At 40.4% G+C, this 18,679-nt stretch overlaps 1 protein-coding gene across 4 annotated transcripts in view; it reads left to right on the top strand.

Annotated features, from left to right (window-relative positions):
- GNPTAB (N-acetylglucosamine-1-phosphate transferase subunits alpha and beta) overlaps nt 1-15,481 on the top strand; it is an 83,796-nt gene extending 68,315 nt beyond the window's left edge. For 2 of the 4 annotated variants that reach the window (XM_024991564.2, XM_010805143.4), the window contains 6 exons: nt 500-613; nt 3,737-3,822; nt 4,073-4,171; nt 7,791-7,958; nt 9,937-10,027; nt 14,085-15,481. In XM_024991564.2, the coding sequence (XP_024847332.1) occupies nt 500-613; nt 3,737-3,822; nt 4,073-4,171; nt 7,791-7,958; nt 9,937-10,027; nt 14,085-14,162 (636 nt within the window). In that variant the 3' untranslated portion in view covers nt 14,163-15,481. The remainder of the gene's footprint in view (nt 1-499; nt 614-3,736; nt 3,823-4,072; nt 4,172-7,790; nt 7,959-9,936; nt 10,028-14,084) is intronic. The other 2 variants (NM_001192228.2, XM_010805141.3) reach the window with 2 other exon arrangements.
- The last annotated feature ends 3,198 nt before the right edge of the window (nt 15,482-18,679 follow it).

Below are 18,679 nucleotides of genomic sequence, written 5' to 3'. Positions count from 1 at the left end.
AGTTTGTGTTTCATAGGATGACTTTTTTTAAGACTTTCATTAGGGATTGCTATAGTATTGTGTGGAGAAGAGGCAGACCATAACTGCATAGAAGATTCTCATGACAGGTTCATCCAGGGGCTTCAGACGTGGCTGAGTGGAGCCCTCAGCCGGACCCGTGGTGTTGCAGAGTCCCCTCTGCCTTGGCATCCTCTAGTCCCAGGAGTGGGACACTCAGGAATAAGGGGCACCAAGAGGATTCCAGCTGGAGGACACCCATCTGGTGATCCCCTGGCTCACCTAGTATCAGAGGGGCCTCCCGGTCCTGTACGTTCCACTTTGAGGCAAAGATGAGTTGTTTGTATTGTCTCATTCTGCTCTTTTTAGTGGGTCTTTTAGAATCATACAGTCAAACTCTCTTTGAAGGTAGCACTTACACTTTGGTGACTTTAACATATTTTTAAAACCACAAGCATTACTTGTATGTAGAAGGTTTATGCTTTTATTTTTGCTTTGTTAGGATTTAACAGGTCTGGAACACATGTTAATAAATTGTTCGAAAATGCTTCCTGCTAATATCACTCAGCTAAACAACATCCCACCAACTCAGGAAGCATACTATGATCCAAATCTGGTGAGTGATATGGGTTCATTTATGTAAAACAGAGTCCATCCTTATTGGGTGTTACTATCATTTCTGTACAGCACTTCAAAAACTAGAAGCTGGCTCTCTGTTTATAGGTCTGGTAGAAATCAGTAGCACCAATAATCTATAATAATTTATATTTTTCTTTGGAATATCTTTTTTTCCTCCCTAATGGTTTAAGCTAATATTGAGATTACTTGCTTATGTTCTATAAGCAGACAACCTTTTACTAAGGATGGCAGAAGGTAACCCTGGAGTATACTCATTGCTTAGGAGAGCAATCCTGTTAAACATTAACCAAGGAAATACTCAGGCTTCCCTGATAGCTCAGTGGGTAAAGAATCTGCCTGCAATGCAGGAGACCCCGGTTCGATTCCTAGGTCGGGAAGATCCCCTGGAGAAGAAAAAGGCTACCCACTCCAGTATTCTGGCCTACTCATCAAATTGAACCCCATCTTTCCTCAAAGCTAAGTTGCTTTGATGATGGATCTTACCAGTAGGGTCAGTAGATGATCTGCACACAAATGTATTAGAGTGCCACTTGGCTGAAATGGTTGGAAGACTTTGTTGATTGTAAGATGCATCCCAGTTTCAAAGAAATGAAAATGTAAAAAAAAAAAAAAATCTGCATTTAGAATTGATGGAACAAGGATATAATACAGCCATTTATGTGATGCTTACAGTTAATTTTACTCATACACACACACACACACACACACACACACACACAAATACACACACATGGAAAAAATGTTTACAAAATAGGTGGTGGGTTAAATCATAGGTAGTTTTCTTTTAAAATCGTATAGTCTTTTGTATCTGGCTTATTTTTTTTTACTGGTAGTTCTTAATATCTTTTTTCACACTAGTATTTTCATATTTTCTGTAATGAATAGATAACTTTCATAATCAAAATAATGTTTTTTCAAACCTAAGTAATTTTTTTGTTTTTTAATTAAAAAAATTTTTTTTGGCCACATAGCATGCAGGATCTTAGTTCCCCAACCAAGCATTGAACCTGTGTCCCCTGTGTTGGGAGCGTGGGAATCTTAACCACTGGACCACAAGGGAAGTCCAAAATAACACATGTTTTTAAAAACTGACCACCTTGCAGATGTTCAAGCCCTATAATTATCTGGAGACAAGATGTTTGTAAATGAATGTAGAGAAGAGTAACGTAATCACTCTTCTAATCAGTTACAAGTAACTCTAATAATCAGTTACAAGTCTGATTTCTGAAAGAAGGCAGTCATTCGTTTCGCATTCACTGCACACAGCAGGGATGGTGTGTCTCAGGGCCCAGGGAAGCCCACCCATGACGAGACGTGTGAGGGGCACCTTGACAGCTGTTGGAATATGCAGACAAGCTGTACGTATTGCTGGTTGTGTGTTGGTCAGTCCAGCTTATGACACGGGTTGGTGTATAGCTATGTGTCACTGAAAGCCAGCTTTCTAAATATTCTAAACTATGAAGTCAATAAAACTGAGGTAAGGTGTAAGACCTGGTGTCAGCCTAAGGGAGTTTGCTTTAGTGGGGTGAACAGGCAAGAATCAGCAGCCAGGGTCTGAGACCAGCTCCGGTTGTGGGCCCTCGGGAGGCCTGGCTGATAACAGATCAGCAGCTTGTCTCGTGAGGCGCAACAGCTTCTCTGGGATGTTGGGCCCGTACAGTGAAAAGCGGTCTATAAAACCCAGACTGTTACACACGTTAGTAGTTCTTTACAAGTGTGTTCTTAAAGATTAAAAAGGCACATTTGTAATCATTGTAGGTGTTTTCCCTGCCTCTTGAGAGAACAGAATCACAGTTGAAAAGAAGAAATTAGGTTGTGTAGACTAAAAGACATTCTTTCAAACAGTGATAGTTTTTTTCTGTTTTCCCCACATTTGGAATTACCCCCAACAAAGCTAATATAATCAACTCTGAATCATCTGGATATCAATATCCTGGTTTAAAAACACCCTTTATTATGTGTCAAGATAACTGAAGTTCTCTCAAAGATCTGGGTACACCCTTTTCCCAGGAGGGGGACAGTGAGCTATGAGTTCCAGGCTGTCCTGATTTGTCCCTTCTGGTATCTTCTTGGTGGGCAATCCCAGAGCATTGACGAGAGGAGGAAGTGTGCTGGGCTCCTAAACCATGTCCCCTCAGCCTGTCCCCCGGACCAGGCCTCTCTGGTCTTCACTGTCCTCAGGACCACATTGAGATTGTGTTGACAGGTTGCCTTAGAGGCCACTGAAGTCACCCCAGGTGTAGCCTGCCTTGGCACTCACTCCAAACTTGTCTTTTCACCACCTTTTATTTCCACGTCCGTCTTTTAACTTTTCTTTCTTTCCTTCTCTATAAACTTTGGCTTCCTAGTAAGACTGTAGAATTGCCAATCCCCTGTACTTATATAGAACTTACCGAAGCGTATTCTTTTCTAAGGAAGATGATCTATGCAGTTATTCGTCTTGCCCTTTTATAGGCATGATGAAAGGTTATTGAGGGATTTTATCGTGTTGGGTTTGTTTTTTTTTTTTTAAGAAATACATACATCTTCATTTATTAGCAGAGTATTTTATTATTTTACCAAATAATCTGGCATAAGGTTTACAATCAGCAAATATCCTTTGAGTGCTAAGAATTAAGTAGGGGCTGCTTTGCTCACAGTTACAGGTCAGTCTTGAGGCTCACGCAGATAACTGTTGAGTACAAGCACTAGCGATAGTGGCAGCATTGGCTGACATTACTTGAATGAACTCTTAGCCAGATGTTGACTTCATTTCTGTAATTACCTGTAATTACGCACAGGATAAAGTATTTTCTAATTAGACTATAAGAATGATAGCTTGGCCTATGAGTATTGTTATAGACCAGTCCATTAGTTTGTTAGAAATTTATTTTCTTTCTGAAAAAATTAAAACTTTATTTAAAAAATAGACAATTAGTATGTGGGCCATAGTATGCCAACTTGATTTTTTTTTTTTAATATTGCATTAAAATACTCATCTTGATTACTGATTCATCTTGGTTCATCTTTTCATGCGCCCTTAAAACTTGCACTTGAGATGAATGCTTCCCTTGCCTCACCCCAGGCTTTGCCCTGATGTAATGTCTGTGTTTTCTCACAGCCACCAGTCACTAAAAGTCTAGTAACCAACTGTAAACCAGTAACTGATAAAATCCACAAAGCATTTAAGGACAAAAACAAATACAGGTAAATACTGTGTACATTTTCTCTTTGTTTAATTTAAGAATAATTATGAGTGTGGTATTTTCATAATTTTACCATAGTTTATCTATTAACCATCCTTTGAAATTTATATGTGATTTTTCTCTTTAGTAATATGGAAAGATTAAGTCATCCTGAGAATGTTGGTTCTTTAAAGTTTTATAAAACTTTCTTATTGAAATTTTGTTTTACATATTCATATACATATTTACACTCATTATGTTTTGATAATTAGGTTTGAAATCATGGGAGAAGAAGAAATTGCTTTTAAGATGATTCGTACCAATGTTTCTCATGTAGTTGGCCAGTTGGATGATATAAGAAAAAACCCCAGGTACTGTTTTGTTTTGAATTTAGAACATTTTAGGTTCATAGAACAATTGGATAGAATGGACAGAGAATTCCCATAACTTTGAAAATATCTTTAATCATGCAAGTAAACATGAAAAAAAAGGCAGCAGTACTAGAGAGAAAGGAGCGCCTTAGTTTTGTTTGGAGCAGATGGAAACCTCTAATGGTGGTGGTAATGTTTGAATTAAGAGATGGGAATTGTGAGTTGAGATCGGCCCCCCATGCACAGGGATTGGCATGGATATCTCTGAGTCCAGCGACATGACTGTTCAGCGAGGCTGAGGGTTAACTGCGTTGTCGGGGAGGTGAGGCCACATGACTGGGACTCTTAGAAATTTCGATTTTTCTATTTCTTTTATAGTAAAAAAAAAAAAATTTCTGTTACAGAAAATAGATTTCTATTTTTAGAAATAGGGGGTTCCAGAGAAATTGTTGTGATTAGACCTGTCTTTGCAATTCAAAGGAAAGTTCAAATTAGCTTCTGAGGAAAAAGGAATGCTACCATAGTTGTGAAAATTAATCCAGCAAACTGCAGTCATTCTTTGGGAATGAATGAAGTGTTCAGCTTTACATAGCCCTGAAAATTTCCAGCCTCACCTCCAACAGTTGCCCTAGTTTGATAAAATTGGTTAAAATCTGCATTTTGAGTTTTGAATTTCAATGGGAAATAGAAGTAGTTTCTTGAGAAAAGGCCATTGATACGTGAAGTTGAATGTTTTCATCTGAGTCTTTTAAATGCTTTTGGAAGTTTTCAGTTGCCCACTCATATACATTATGATTTTAATTATACATGATCAGAAGTGTAAAATTTCCAGGCATTTTAAAGCCAGGGAATTTTTCCTTAAAATTTCATTCTCGTTTCTTTTGGGGGGTGGGGGGAGGTATAGAATTTTAAGAAAAATGAAAATGTTTAACACTTACATAGTATACTCATAAAATATTTTATTTCCTACAAAATAACATTTCCCACAAGCTAAAAAAACAAAGTCATAATAATTAAGAACCACCCAGTTGGCAGTTTTTTGTATATGCTCTTCCCTCTGTTCAGAATGCCCTGCTCTAAAACCTTAGGAGCCAGTTTTGATACTTGCTTTTTGCTTCCCCCATCCTGTTAATGTGCTCACTCAGTCATAGGTTATCTGTAGTAAAACCAAGTGAGAACTTAGTGTTTTTAGTTGTACCCTATACGTTCATGTCCTGTGCTAGTTTAAAAGTCATTGGGTGAGCAAATTCACAGACATCTTCATGTAACTTAAAGGGTTCAGGTTTTGCTAAGAAGATCCAAGTCAAGACAGGCTTTTCCAGCATTGTCTGCTAGGCTCAGATCCCTCCCATGGACCTGAACACATTTTATCATTTTAGCTCTTCTGTTTTACTTTTCTGAGGCTCACTTTAAAGTCAGGAGTGGAAAACCTGCCTTCTGACTGACTGGTGTTAAGGACAGGTTTATCGCATTAACAGGGAATCTGGGAGAGTATCTGGGCTCTGCTGCCCTCCTTATGTCGCTTCATCCCCAGGGTGGAGGCAGGCCTGCACCACAGTTCTTATGTCCCTGCAGACACAGCCATGTCCTGAGTCAGGTGAGGTTGCCTCCCTTTGAGTCAGTTCACAGGGGCAGAAATACTGAGCAAAGTGCAAGTTCTTTTGGGAAAGAGAGGGAGTGTGTGCTGGGTACCCAACATGGTCTTCTTTGGTTACCCTGTATCCACACATTCTCTTTGTTTGATACCCATACTTTTCTTCTTTACATTTTCCCAGCTGTTGGAAAAATTTTGAAGATACAGAAAGACTGAAAACAATAGTACATTAAACTCAGATTCTTAAATTTTTAGTGTTTTGTTATGTCTGATCTCTCACTTCATCTCTATACAGACTAACACACACACAGGTTTGGTTTTTCCTTTGTTTGCTGGACCATTTGAAAATTAGTTGCAGACAACGATACGCTAATTTACCCTCATTATCATAGCATAGGTCTTTTAAACAAAGTCATTCTCGTTTATACCATAGGACTGTTCACACATATCCAAAAACCTTAATACCAACTAAATAATACCATCGAATAGATGGTCTATACTCAAATTTCCTGAGGTGCCTCCAAAGGCCCTTTTTAGCTGTTCTTTGTTTTTAGTCTAGGAAGCAGTCAGGGCTCCTGCACTGTATCTGGTGGACATAACTCTTTAATATCCTTTAATCAAAAGCATTCCCCAAGTTTAAAGAAGAGATAGGGCCATGAACTTTCACTTACTCATCACTCATCTTCAGTAAGAAGCAACTAGTTGATCTTGTTTCATCTGAACACACCCACTCCTTCACTACTACTTCCCAGTTATTTTAAAATAAATTTCAGTCACTGTATCCTTTTTTTTTTTTGTAAAATTTTCAGTATATGTCTCTAAATTGAAAGGATTTTTTGAAAATAACCATAATACCATTATTTATTCCTTAACATGATAACCTATCTGGCCCCTGTACACGTTTTTCCCCCATTGTCTTTTATAAGCATTTATGTTTTTAACTTTGTTGGCTTGAAATGGTATCAAGTACATTCATTACAATTATGTCTATAGGTTTCCCCCATCTCTCTCTCTCTCTCTTTTTAATCCATATGCATTTTTGCATGTGCATTGGTATAGAGCTGTCTGCCAATGCAGGAGACGTAAGAGACACGGGTTCGATTCCTGGGCCAGGAAGATCCCCTGGAGGAAGGCATGGCAACCCACTCCAATATTCTTGCCTGGAGAATGCCATGGACAGAAGAGCCCGGCAGGCTGCAGTCCATGGGGTCACAGAACCCAACACAACTGAAGAAACTTAAAATGCACGCACATGAAGAAATCAGATTACACATTCTGTAGATTTCCTGAACCTTGAACATTTCTTATTGTCTCCCAGTTATCTAATGTGTTCCTGTGTCTTCTGTATTTCCTTTTGGTGGCAGGATCTGAGGACTTTATTATACTTGATAAAATTGTAAAAACAAAATTTAAACGTAATTCAAAAGTGGTGTTATCTCTACCATTTTAATGGGCCCTCAACTTATTGACTTTTGCCTCGAAGGAACTTGAAACAAGTTGGGAAGCACCACTGTAATTTACTTTTTGCTGAAACTCATCATACAGCCTAGTTGGAGACATGTCAATATTAAGAAGTTATCAACCTCATAAAATCTGTAGCTATAAGGAACCATCTCTATCTCAGCTGTCTACATGAGTGTTCTTAGTAATGTAATTCTGTCAGTTCAGAGAACTCAGTTGTAGGCACTTACTAGTTTTTCCCTGGATGTTAACAGAATGCTTCAGTCAGTTAACACTAAACTGGGCACTTGCCAACCCCAAACAGCAATTAAAATAATGTATTCCTATAGCTAGAAGGCATATTCAAAATTATCTATCATCCCTAGTTCTTTTTGTTTTATAGGAGAGAAATATCTAAGGAAAAATTTTACAGACTGTTATTCCCCAGAGAATCATATCAGTAAATGCCACAACTTGGGACATAAGTCCATTTAAAACATATTCCAAATCCACACTTCTTGTTTTGTTAGGTAAGGATTATCCTCATAAGAACCAATAACAACCCTGGGTCTCTGTTGTCTCCAGGAAGTTTGTCTGTCTGAATGACAACATTGACCACAATCATAAAGATGCCCAGACAGTGAAGGCTGTTCTCAGGGACTTCTACGAATCCATGTTCCCCATCCCATCCCAGTTTGAGCTGCCAAGGGAGTATCGAAACCGTTTCCTTCATATGCATGAGCTGCAGGAATGGTAAGTGTCCATGTTTCAAATACATGTATGTTTTTCTTCTTTAGAGTGATGAAGTTTCTTTACTGTGTTATTTTCTCTAATTTCTTTGTAAAAAGACATGTAGTTTTTATTGATCTAACTAGTCCAGTACATCTGCTGAGCTTTATTCATCATCATTGCCCTCAGAGTGGCTTCCCTGTTTCTTGAGTACCTGCTGTACAGCTGACACTGTGCTGGGCAGTATATTTACTCTTTACAATAAAAAGTGCTACTCTGACCACCACAGATGAGATGAGAGTTAGGAATAGAAGTGAGTGATTTTCTCTCGGAGCTGGTTGTTGGTCCTCTTAATGTAGGAAACAGGAGGAAGAACAGTACAGGGCAGGGTGCCATTTGGAATCTGTGGCTTGGGTTGGAGACACCCCCTACCAGGCGCTGTGAATGACTCTGGAACTCAGCAGAGGCTGTGAGCATATCTTATAAGCCTTATGTTAAGCATTTATTTAATCTTCATAAAAAATTATTATTTCCAAATTACAGACGAGAAACCTGCCATACTTCCCCATGCGCCACGCACCCCCAACCCCGCCCCACCTTTATCCTTACTGTCCTCTCACCTAGTCTGATTCCATCCTCAGTGTCTCTTAATGTTGCTTGTTTCCTTCCATCCTCGCTGCCCTCATCCAGCCCTCATTCTTTCCTTTGCCTGGACTAACTGGACTGCCTGCCTCTGGTCACCTGCTTGTGACAGCCATCCTTCAAATAGCCACCCCGATTGTGACACACGTGTGCACACACATATACGCTATATATCATCCCCCTTCCCATTAAGAGCATTGTGTCCAACCCACAGTGTGTGGTTTTCCAGAACAACTGCAGTCCACACCCACCTGCTTTTTCTTGGCTGCACATCGCTGTGTCCTCCAAGCCAGACTGGACTCAGCTCTGCAGGGCCTGGGTTTCCACTCTACTCATGCTCCTCCCCTTTCTCAGCCACAGGCTTTCCTGCCGCACTTCAAGGCTTAAATGAAGTGTCACCATCTGTTTGATGCACTCATTTCACTGTTTCTCTGCAAGACTGCTTTTGATAATAGGTATCTCTGTCCACCTTGTGTGGTGGCTGGTTATCTGCACATCAGCACCTCCCCAGGTTCACAGGTGCTTTAGAGCAGGGACCTCTACTCATCACCTGTCTATCGACAGGAAGTGTTACTGGGTGATTGGATGAATAAATGTGCTGTGCTGTGCTTAGTTGCTCAGTCGTGTCTGATTCTTTGTGACCCCATGGACTGCAGCCCACCAGGCCCCTCTGTCCCTGGGGATTCTCCAGGCAAGAATACTAGAGTGGGTTGCCATGCCCTCCTCCAGGGGATCTTCCCAACCCAGGGACCAAACCCAGGTCTTCCGCATTGCAGGCAGATTCTTTACCGACTGAACCACCAGGGAAGCCCTAATTCAATATGACAGTCAAATTGCACACACTCTAACATCAGTTTGAATAGCAGACATGAAGATCTTAGCTCCAAAAACTTCTTTTAGGGTCAAGAAAGAGCAGGTCCAAGCTCAATACCTATGAGACTTGAGACATGGCCCAAAATTCTGCTTGCAGCTGCCAGGTGATGTGTCCACTAACAGCTGAAGTGCAAGCACTTCACTTGAGCTCTATTAGAGGCATTTTAACGGTCCAGCAGTGTTGAGGGCGGAGGCCAGGTGCTCAAGCCACTGTGTGGTGGTGGCCAGCCTTGCCAAGCTGGCTGGAACTGTTACTGATTCAAATATTTACTGTAACAATGAAAAACCTGAACTCACATGGGAAATGTATAATTATGTTAACGTTTTAGAATTGCCTTCAGACATTGTTTTTGAGTTCCACAACATTGTTTTTGTTAAGCTAGTATAGTTTGCTAAACTAGTAAATACTATATAGTTAGTTTTACTAGCTAATGATAGTTAAACCTTACACAGAACTACATATTTGCTTTCTTTTTTCTCTGAACAGGAGGGCGTATCGAGACAAATTGAAGTTCTGGACTCATTGTGTGCTAGCAACATTGATTATGTTTACTGTATTCTCATTTTTTGCTGAACAGGTAAGTTTTAACAATTTTATGTGGATGTCAATTTCTTGGCATCTAATTTTTTTTTTAAGAAAATGATATAAATTCATAACAAGAAAATGTTTATTTCTGTTATTGGCTTATAGCTCATATGTCAAATATTTCATAATATTCAGGCAGCAGTCATAACTGCCTTTTTTTTTTTTTTTTTTTTTTGAGGATTGAACATGTTTATTATGATAGCAATTATCCCTATATTGATTCAAGGAAATCCCTATCAAAATCCCAGCAAACTATTTTGCAGAAATTGACAAATCCATTATAAAATGTACATGGAATTACAAAGAACCTGGAATAATCAAAATACTTTTTTAAAAAAGAAGAATAAAGTTGGAATATTTAGATTTCTTAATTTTAAGAATTACTACAAAACTACAATAATAATAAGAGTTTTATATTGATGAAAAGATAGACACATAAATCAATAAATGGAATAGAGAATTCAGAAATAAACCTATACATACACGATCAAATAATTCTTGACAAAAGTGCCAAAATGATTCACAAGGCAAGAAAAATCTTTTCAACAAGTACTGCCATATCAACTAGGTATAGACATAGGGAAAAAAAAAAAAGAATATCAATCCTCATCTCACACCACACACAAATGCTAACACAAAATACTGGATCACAGACCTAAATGTAAGACCTTAAAGTATAAACATTGTCAAAAACATATAGGAGAAAATCTTCGTGATCTTGTAATAGGCAAAGGCTTTTTAATACTCACAAAGCATAAATTACCAAAGAAAGAAATCGATAGACTGAACTTTTTCAAATTTAAAAGTTTCTGCTCTTCAAAAGCGGAGAAGGCCATGGCAACCCACTCCAGTACTCTTGCCTGGAAAATCCCATGGACGGAGGAGCCTGGTAGGCTGCAGTCCATGGGGTTGCCAAGAGTCGGACACGATTGAGCGACCTCACCTTCACTTTTCACTTTCCTGCATTGGAGAAGGAAATGGAAACCCACTCCAGTGTTCTTGCCTGGAGAATCCCAGGGACGGGGGAGCCTGGTGGGCTGCCGTCTCTGGGGTCGCACAGAGTCGGACACGAGTGAAGCGACTTAGCAGCAGCAGCAGCAGCAGCTCTTCAAAAGAAGCAGTTAAATGTGCAAATACAAGAAAATATTTACAATCCATATAAAAGGTCTGTATCCAAAGTATATAAAAAATTCTTATAAATCAATATCAAGACAGCCTACTTTTAAAAGTGGATGAAAGATGTGAACAAGCATTTCACTAAATATGACATTCAAATAGCCAGTAAGCACATGGTAAGGTATTCAACATCATAATTCATCAGGAAAATGAAAATCAAAACCACAGTGAAGTTTTACCCACCCATTAGAATGACTAAAATTTAAAAGCCTGACCATATCTAGTGCTGGAAGGGATGTTGAAACCTGGAACTCTCGTACACTGTTGACAGAACGCAAAAGTACAACAGCTTTGGAAAACAATTTGAAATGATCAAACAAACAACCAGCCATTCCACTTTTAGATATTTACCAAAATGAAATGAAAACAAGTGTCTTTGCAAAGGCTTAAACATGTTCACTGCAACTTTTTTGGTAATTGCCCAGAATTAGAATCAACCCAAAAGTCCATCAACAAGTGAATGGGTAAACAAGTTATAGATATAACTGACTTTTTAAAATCTATCTTCTAAACCTATTACCAGTATTCTTTGTTCGTGGAGTTCAGTAAATAGAGCTTTCCAGTTTTAGCCTGAGGTCTACAAGTCAAACTATTGTAAACCAAAAAAACCACCCAGAATCTGCATCTGATACTAATTTTCTGTGGGTCTCCAATCTTCTTTCTTTTAATCTTTCTAAAAGAGCCCACAGTGTCTTGATCTGCAGGCCTCTCCCAGTTCTGCCGGTGGCGCCTGGCTTGCGCGCCAGGCCATCCTCTCCCGTCTACGTTTCTTCCTTGAATGCTGGCAGTTCTTCCCCAGGCAGGCAAGCACACAGCCTCCTTCACGGGACAGTCTGGAAGTAAGAGGGAGATTTGTGAGGTCAAAAGAGGAATAAGAGAATCCTCTTCAGGCCACAGCAGATGTGAAATTCTCAGAAAGAAGAAGGATTCAAGGAAGAGGGAATAGTGTCAGGCTGTCCTGACCTGTGCCGGGCAGGTGAACCCACCTCAGCCTCCTTCCTGGTGATTCTGGAGTGAGGCTTATCTGGCGGTCATGGTGGGATGTTTTCACTGAGTTTACTTACACTGAGGAGGCAGTGGCGGCCTGAGAACTGAGAGCTTTAGGATAAACACTCCCAGGCTTCCTGCTGTGGATGGAAGGAAACTCAGGAAAGAAAGGTCTGGCAGGCAAGCAGTTTCACCTTTGTCCACCTCCCAGGGAATAGAAACATCCTCTTGATTGTGTTGCCATTGTTCTTGGCAAGTAAAAATCTTAGGAAGAAATCTTGTGCTGTGCCTGCTTTTAGAAGAGAGTCCAGTGAGGAGCCTGTGGGTCAGCTGTGTGCTGGCTGAAAGGAGCAGCTGGAGGCCGTGGAAGGAACCAGAGGGTCTTTGCTTACTGTTGTTTTTACCAGCAGGAGGAAGGGGAAAGGAAGAATAAATCCCCTCTCCTCCCTGGCACCTTGTTCTTTACCAGCTTGAATCAAATTCCTTACCTTCTACCATACTCACAAACAAGCCAAGGCTGCTCCTTCCTCTGCCCAGGAATCCAGCTCGTCCAGAACACTGTAGTCCATGCTTGGGCACACCCCGCTCTCACCTCAAGATGGAGGATTAGAAATTGAAACCGTAAAAAACACATTTTTCTCATTGAAACTTTCTTCTAACAGTGGTCAGGTTTTCTATTTCAGATGTATCATGGATAAACTGTTGCTGTTAGAAGTATTTATTCCAAGTTCGAATCTACAAAGTCATAGATGAACTTTTGCATTTCAGCCTATTAATAAACTTGAAAATACAGGTAATCCCCAATGATTGTTGATATGGTTACTAAGTACAGGAAAACAATGATGATAGAACTCTTAGGAAAAAAATTAAAATTCTAGCTTACACGTGCTCAGTTCAGTTGTTCAGTCGTGTCTGACTCTTTGTGACCCCATGAATTGCAGCACGCTGGGCCTCCCTGTCCATCACCAACTCCCGGAGTTCACTCAAACTCATGTCCATTGAGTCGATAATGCCATCTAGCCATCTCATCTTCTGTCGTCCCCTTCTCCTCCTGCCCCCAATCCCTCCCAGCACCAGAGTCTTTTCCAATGAGTCAACTCTTCGCATAAGGTGGTCAAAGTATTGGAATTTCAGCTTTAGCATCAGTCCTTCCAAAGAACACCCAGGACTGATCTCTTTTAGAATGGACTGGTTGGATCTCCTTGCAGTCCAAGGGACTCTCAAGAGTCTTCTCCAACACGACAGTTCAAAAGCATCAATTCTTTGGCTCTCAGCTTTCTTTACAGTCCAACTCTCACATCCATACATGATCACTGGAAAAACCATAGCCTTGACTAGATGGACCTTTGTTGGCAAAGTAATGTCTCTGCTTTTGAATATGCTGTCTAGGTTGGTCATAACTTTCCTTCCAAGGAGTAAGCGTCTTTTAAATTTCATGGCTGCAGTCACCATCTGCAGTGATTTTGGAGCCCCAAAAAATGAAGTCTGACACTGTTTCCACTGTTTCCCCATCTATTTCCCATGAAGTGATGACACGTGTAGTTGTTTTCAAACCCAGAGACAGTATCTTAATAGGTGAAGAAGAGTCAGTGTCCTTCAGTGGAAAGACTTGACAGACATCTTGAAAATAAATACATGTGGTAATTGTTATATAAAAATATGTAGTTTTTATAGGTCTTAAAGAAAAAGAAACGGGAATAAATAATTTGAACCATATAAAAAGCCATCAGTTTTGTTTTGAGGGGAGGAATGATGGAGCCACATTTGCCGTCTATTCTTTATGTATAGGACTAGGGAAAAGATTAAGGTCATATGACCCTCAGCAAGAAAGGTAAAGTTTGTCAACCTGGAGAATTACAATTTATCTTCTGTCTTTCATCCTTTAGTTAATTGCACTTAAGCGGAAGATATTTCCCAGAAGGAGGATACACAAAGAAGCGAGTCCTGATCGAATCAGGGTATAAAAGATCTCCATCAGAAAATCTACCTCAGCATTCACTGAGCATTTGAAAACTCGGCATCAGAGATGTCTTCGTGACGTGATGCTCAGCCAGCTTGGCCTGCAGAAGGGAAAACACCCAGTACAGTACTTCTGGCGTGAACATAGCCTGCTGACCAGGAACTGCTTAGCCCACACAGAGAAGACTTGCGTGTTGAGCAGCTCTGGTTTTACTTCTAAAACATTTGCTCATGGACCTGTCTGTCATTCTTGAAATGAAGTAGCTCACAGATGAGAGACAGAGGTCGCTATGGGAACTGAGCAGCTAGCTAAAATGAGACGCCTAAGCCACCTTGAGTGCTGTTGCTAAGAGTCCCCTGTCTTTTGCATTCCAAAGCTTTTTGTTGTGGTTTTACCTTTTTTTTTTGGGGGGGGGGGGTTCTTTTTTCCCATCTCTCATTTTTAAAGTAGCTACTAAGTTAAGTTATTCTTCCTTTCAAAAACAATGAATTAGGATGTGTAACATGTTTTTATAGATATTATTTAAATAATGCAGCAGTAACACATCCTATTGACAATATCTAAATTATAAATTTTATTAACATTGAAGACTATGGGATCTTAACCTACTTGCCATGACTTATGAACTCAATGACAGACATCTGATATTTGTACTTGTTTTCTTCAGCCCCTAAGAATACTGTGATTTTATGTGGAGACCTGATTACAAAGGGCTAGAGTTAAGTAGCAGAGCTACTTCCTAGATGTAATTATGTTTTGAAGATGTACATATTGAAAAAGAAGTGCCTCATTTTAGAAATGAGTAGTGCTGATGGTACTGGCACATAACAGTGGTGTCTTCTTTTAAATACTCACCAGTATATTCCAGTAGCTGTCTCTCAGTCAGCTTCATGTAATGCAGGGTCAGGAAACTTTTTCTTTAAAATGCCACAGAGAGTAAATACTTGCCGGCCACATGGGTCTGTGTTGCATATTCTTTGTTTAGTTTAGCTTTTGTTTTAATAATCTTTTTAAAATGTCAAAACCATGTCTAACTTGCAGCTGTACAAAACAGGCCATAGGCCATGATACAGAATTAGTATTCTCATGTGTAAGTAAGCTTTGACGTTCAGCCGTGTTTTATGTCATTGTACTGTGGATTTATGAAGACCAGATTCCATGGGTCCTTTTTGAACTCTTGACAGGTATTTTAGATCATGATCTTAACAGTATTCTTTCAAAATGGCATACACATTTTGTAAAAAGAACGTGTAAATAACTTGTGTTTGTGCTGTAAGAGTTACATATTTCAAAAACTGAAGTCTCATAAAAACTTAAATTTTATCTGATGCTTTAATTTTTTTTTTTTTTTTGCAGGTTGCTTGTCCTTTAGTTAGTTTTGATCACAGAGACTCTCCCAATTTTGCATAAAATCCTCTTGATACTGATACAGTAATACGGCATAAAAGATTCAAAGTGCCACTAGACCTAAGGACCAATTCTTTTAACCATAAACCATGGTGCTGGGTAATGTTTGAATGGGAACATCTGATATGGATGGTCAGATGAAAGATACCAAAATGTCGTGATACTTTAATTTTTAATCTTTGAGGAGTGAGTTTATCTAGATTCAGCAATCATCTGAGTGCTTACATGGCATGTCAGGGGCTTCCCAGGTGGCTCAGTGGTAAAGAATCCGTCTGCAATGCAGGAGACGCAGGTTTGATTCCTGGGTGGGAAAGAACCCCTGGAGAAGAAAATGGCAACTCACTCCAGTATTCTTGCCTGGAAAATCGCAGGGTCAGAGGAGCCTGGTGGACTGTAGTCCATCGGGTTAGAAAAGAGTTGGACATGACTTAGCGACTAAACATTAAGTGGAAGTTAAGTTTCCACAACTGAAATTAAGTGGAAAATGGTGTAAGGACAGGTTGGTAGTATTACTGCCTGGAGAATGTCATTATATGGGGGAAAGTGAAAGTGAAATCGCTCAGTCATGTCTGACTCTTTGCGACCCTTGTAGCCCACCAGGCTCCTCGGTCCATGGGATTCTCCAGGCAAGAATACTGGAGTGGGTTGCCATTTCCTTCTCCAGGGGATCTTCCCAACCCAGGGATCGAACCCAGGTCTCCTGCATTGCAGGCAGATGCTTTAACCTTTGAGCCACCAGGGAAGCCCATATGGGGGAAAATAAGTTCTAAATAGGATTTATGTGGTAAAACTTTAGGGGTTATCTGGGTATCATTGTTAAAGTGAAGAATTCTAGAAAAGTTCAAGAATGAACATTTGGGTGTGATGGAGATTTCTGGTTAGGTGAACATAATCCACACTTTATTTGGAGCTTAATAGATAATGAGATGGATAACAGAATTGCAATATAGAATCATTTACCTAATGATTCAGTAGAATCAGTAGAACAAAGGAACCTCAGAAGTCATGGGCAGTCACGTGTCTTCAAGAATTTTAACAAGAAAGGAAAACCATAGGGCAGTCTACCTCATAAGAATGCCAAATGAAACATTAGAAAATGCAGGTTGGCCAACACTTGAACATCGGTGTAATTCACATCAGTAGGACCAAAAAAGGAAACTGCATGATAATCTTTTTTTAAAGAAAGCACAGTAAAGCAGTTATCCTCCAATTAAAAATTAAAAAAAAAATAAAGCATGGTCCATTGAGACTAAGAAATAATTGAAAGTCTAGCATAATAACTTCCCCATTTATCAATAGTTTTCAACATTTTTGCCAATTTGTTTGCTCTACTATTTTTCTTCATTGGTATATTTTAAAGTAAATCCTAGACTTCCTAGAGACAAGAAGACAGGGGAGGTGAAGGGCTTCTTATCAGTCTAACTGCTCCTCTTTCCCATTTGCCTTGATAATAGCTCTGCTTACTGAACACATTTTATGTGCTAAATGCACAAATCTAACAAGTTGCTTAAGGAAAAGAGGGGTACAGGAGACATACCCTGAAGATCCATGGCTCAGCACTGCCCATCCCTGCCCCTCTCTGCATGTCAGCATTTCTCCCCACAGTGGAGAAGGGGCAGTTCCTGGCCCTCATCTCCCCGAGAGGCAGGAAGCTTCCTCTCTGACTCAGGTAGTGAAAACCCTGGTGGAGATGAGTTACTGTGATTGGCTTACTCTAGGTTCTGTCCATACATCTGTGGCCAGAATATGCAGACTTTTACCAAAAGCAGGGGAGGGGTGTTGGGCTAATAAAAACACACCACTCCAGCTTCATGGAACAGAGATTGGGTACATGTAAACAACCAGGGTTCTAGATTATTGAGTCAAGTTGAAGGCAAGCTGCCATATTTGAAAGCAAGAATACAGTGGACCTTATAATTTTTTCATTATTAAAAGGATTCAAAGAAATGTATGGAAAGCATCAATACATCAATGCAGAATACAGTAGCTGTCCAAAATGGTTCACAGTTAGTCTCAAGTTCTTGATCTTCCTGCTGCCTTTTCCTCCCCTACCCTGGCCACACACATCTCATTTTCCAAAACATGTTGTGCACTTCTATGCCTCTGTTCCCTTATAGATGCTGTTCTTATAGCTTTACCTGTGCTTTCCTTACCTGTTGTACCTCCTTGTACCTCCAGGTTCTGTCACTAATAGCTGATCTACTACGAAATTTTCTATAAGACTAGCTATGACTATGACTAAAGGAATAAGGGATATAATGTTTAAGCTTTCAAATGACCTTGACAAGGTTCTACAGCCCCACTGACTAAATAAGAGGGAGGGGGATCAAGATGGAATAAGAAGATGTGGAGCTCACCTCCCCCCACAAACGCCTGAAAAATACATCTATGTATAGAACAATTCTCATGGAAAACAGAATTGGCAGAATAATTCCTATACACCAAGGATGCAAGAAGGATTCCCACATGGTGGGGTGGTATGAAAAAGAAAGCTTCGGGTAGAGACCTGTTGCCCTGGGATGGGACTCAGAAGGGGAGGGGTGATCACAAGGGCAGACACATGCCCTGCCTGGGGAGTGAGTGGGTCGAGCCGCAAGCTAGGCATCTCATGCAGAGGAGAGAAGTAGATTAGACTCCACTCCTGAGAAGTACAAGAGCACTGGCGTGTCCCCAGACCCAGTTGTGTCTACCCTAATGGCTGCTGTCTCACCGTGCTCCCCAGTCTAAGCTGAATGACCACCCCAGCCTCTATCACTCCACACCACCAGTTGGTATTGGGGCTAGGGCAGCCAGGTCCTGGGAAAGGATCTAGGGTGGAGAAGTGGTCCAGGGATTATGGTATGGGCCAGGTAGGTGGAGGCCACTGGCATTTGCTCAAACAGCATCATAGATGCAAGCCACACTTCTGACAGTGGCCCAGCTGCTTCAATTCCCACAACCAGAATACCACAAGCCCCAGCCAAGCGAATGCTCTACCCTGCCCATTCCACACCATAACCTTGCTCTAGATCGGTGACAACCAGAGTCGGGGAGAAGATGCGACCTTAGGCTACATTTGAGCAGAGCTGCAGGCACCTATACAGGCAGCACATGGGGCCTCTGTGAGCTACACTC

Source organism: Bos taurus, chromosome 5 (assembly GCF_002263795.3).
Source record: "Bos taurus isolate L1 Dominette 01449 registration number 42190680 breed Hereford chromosome 5, ARS-UCD2.0, whole genome shotgun sequence".
Lineage (NCBI taxonomy): Eukaryota > Metazoa > Chordata > Mammalia > Artiodactyla > Bovidae > Bos > Bos taurus.
The sequence above is the reverse complement of the archived record's forward strand: the minus strand, read 5'-3'. Positions and strand labels throughout refer to the sequence as shown.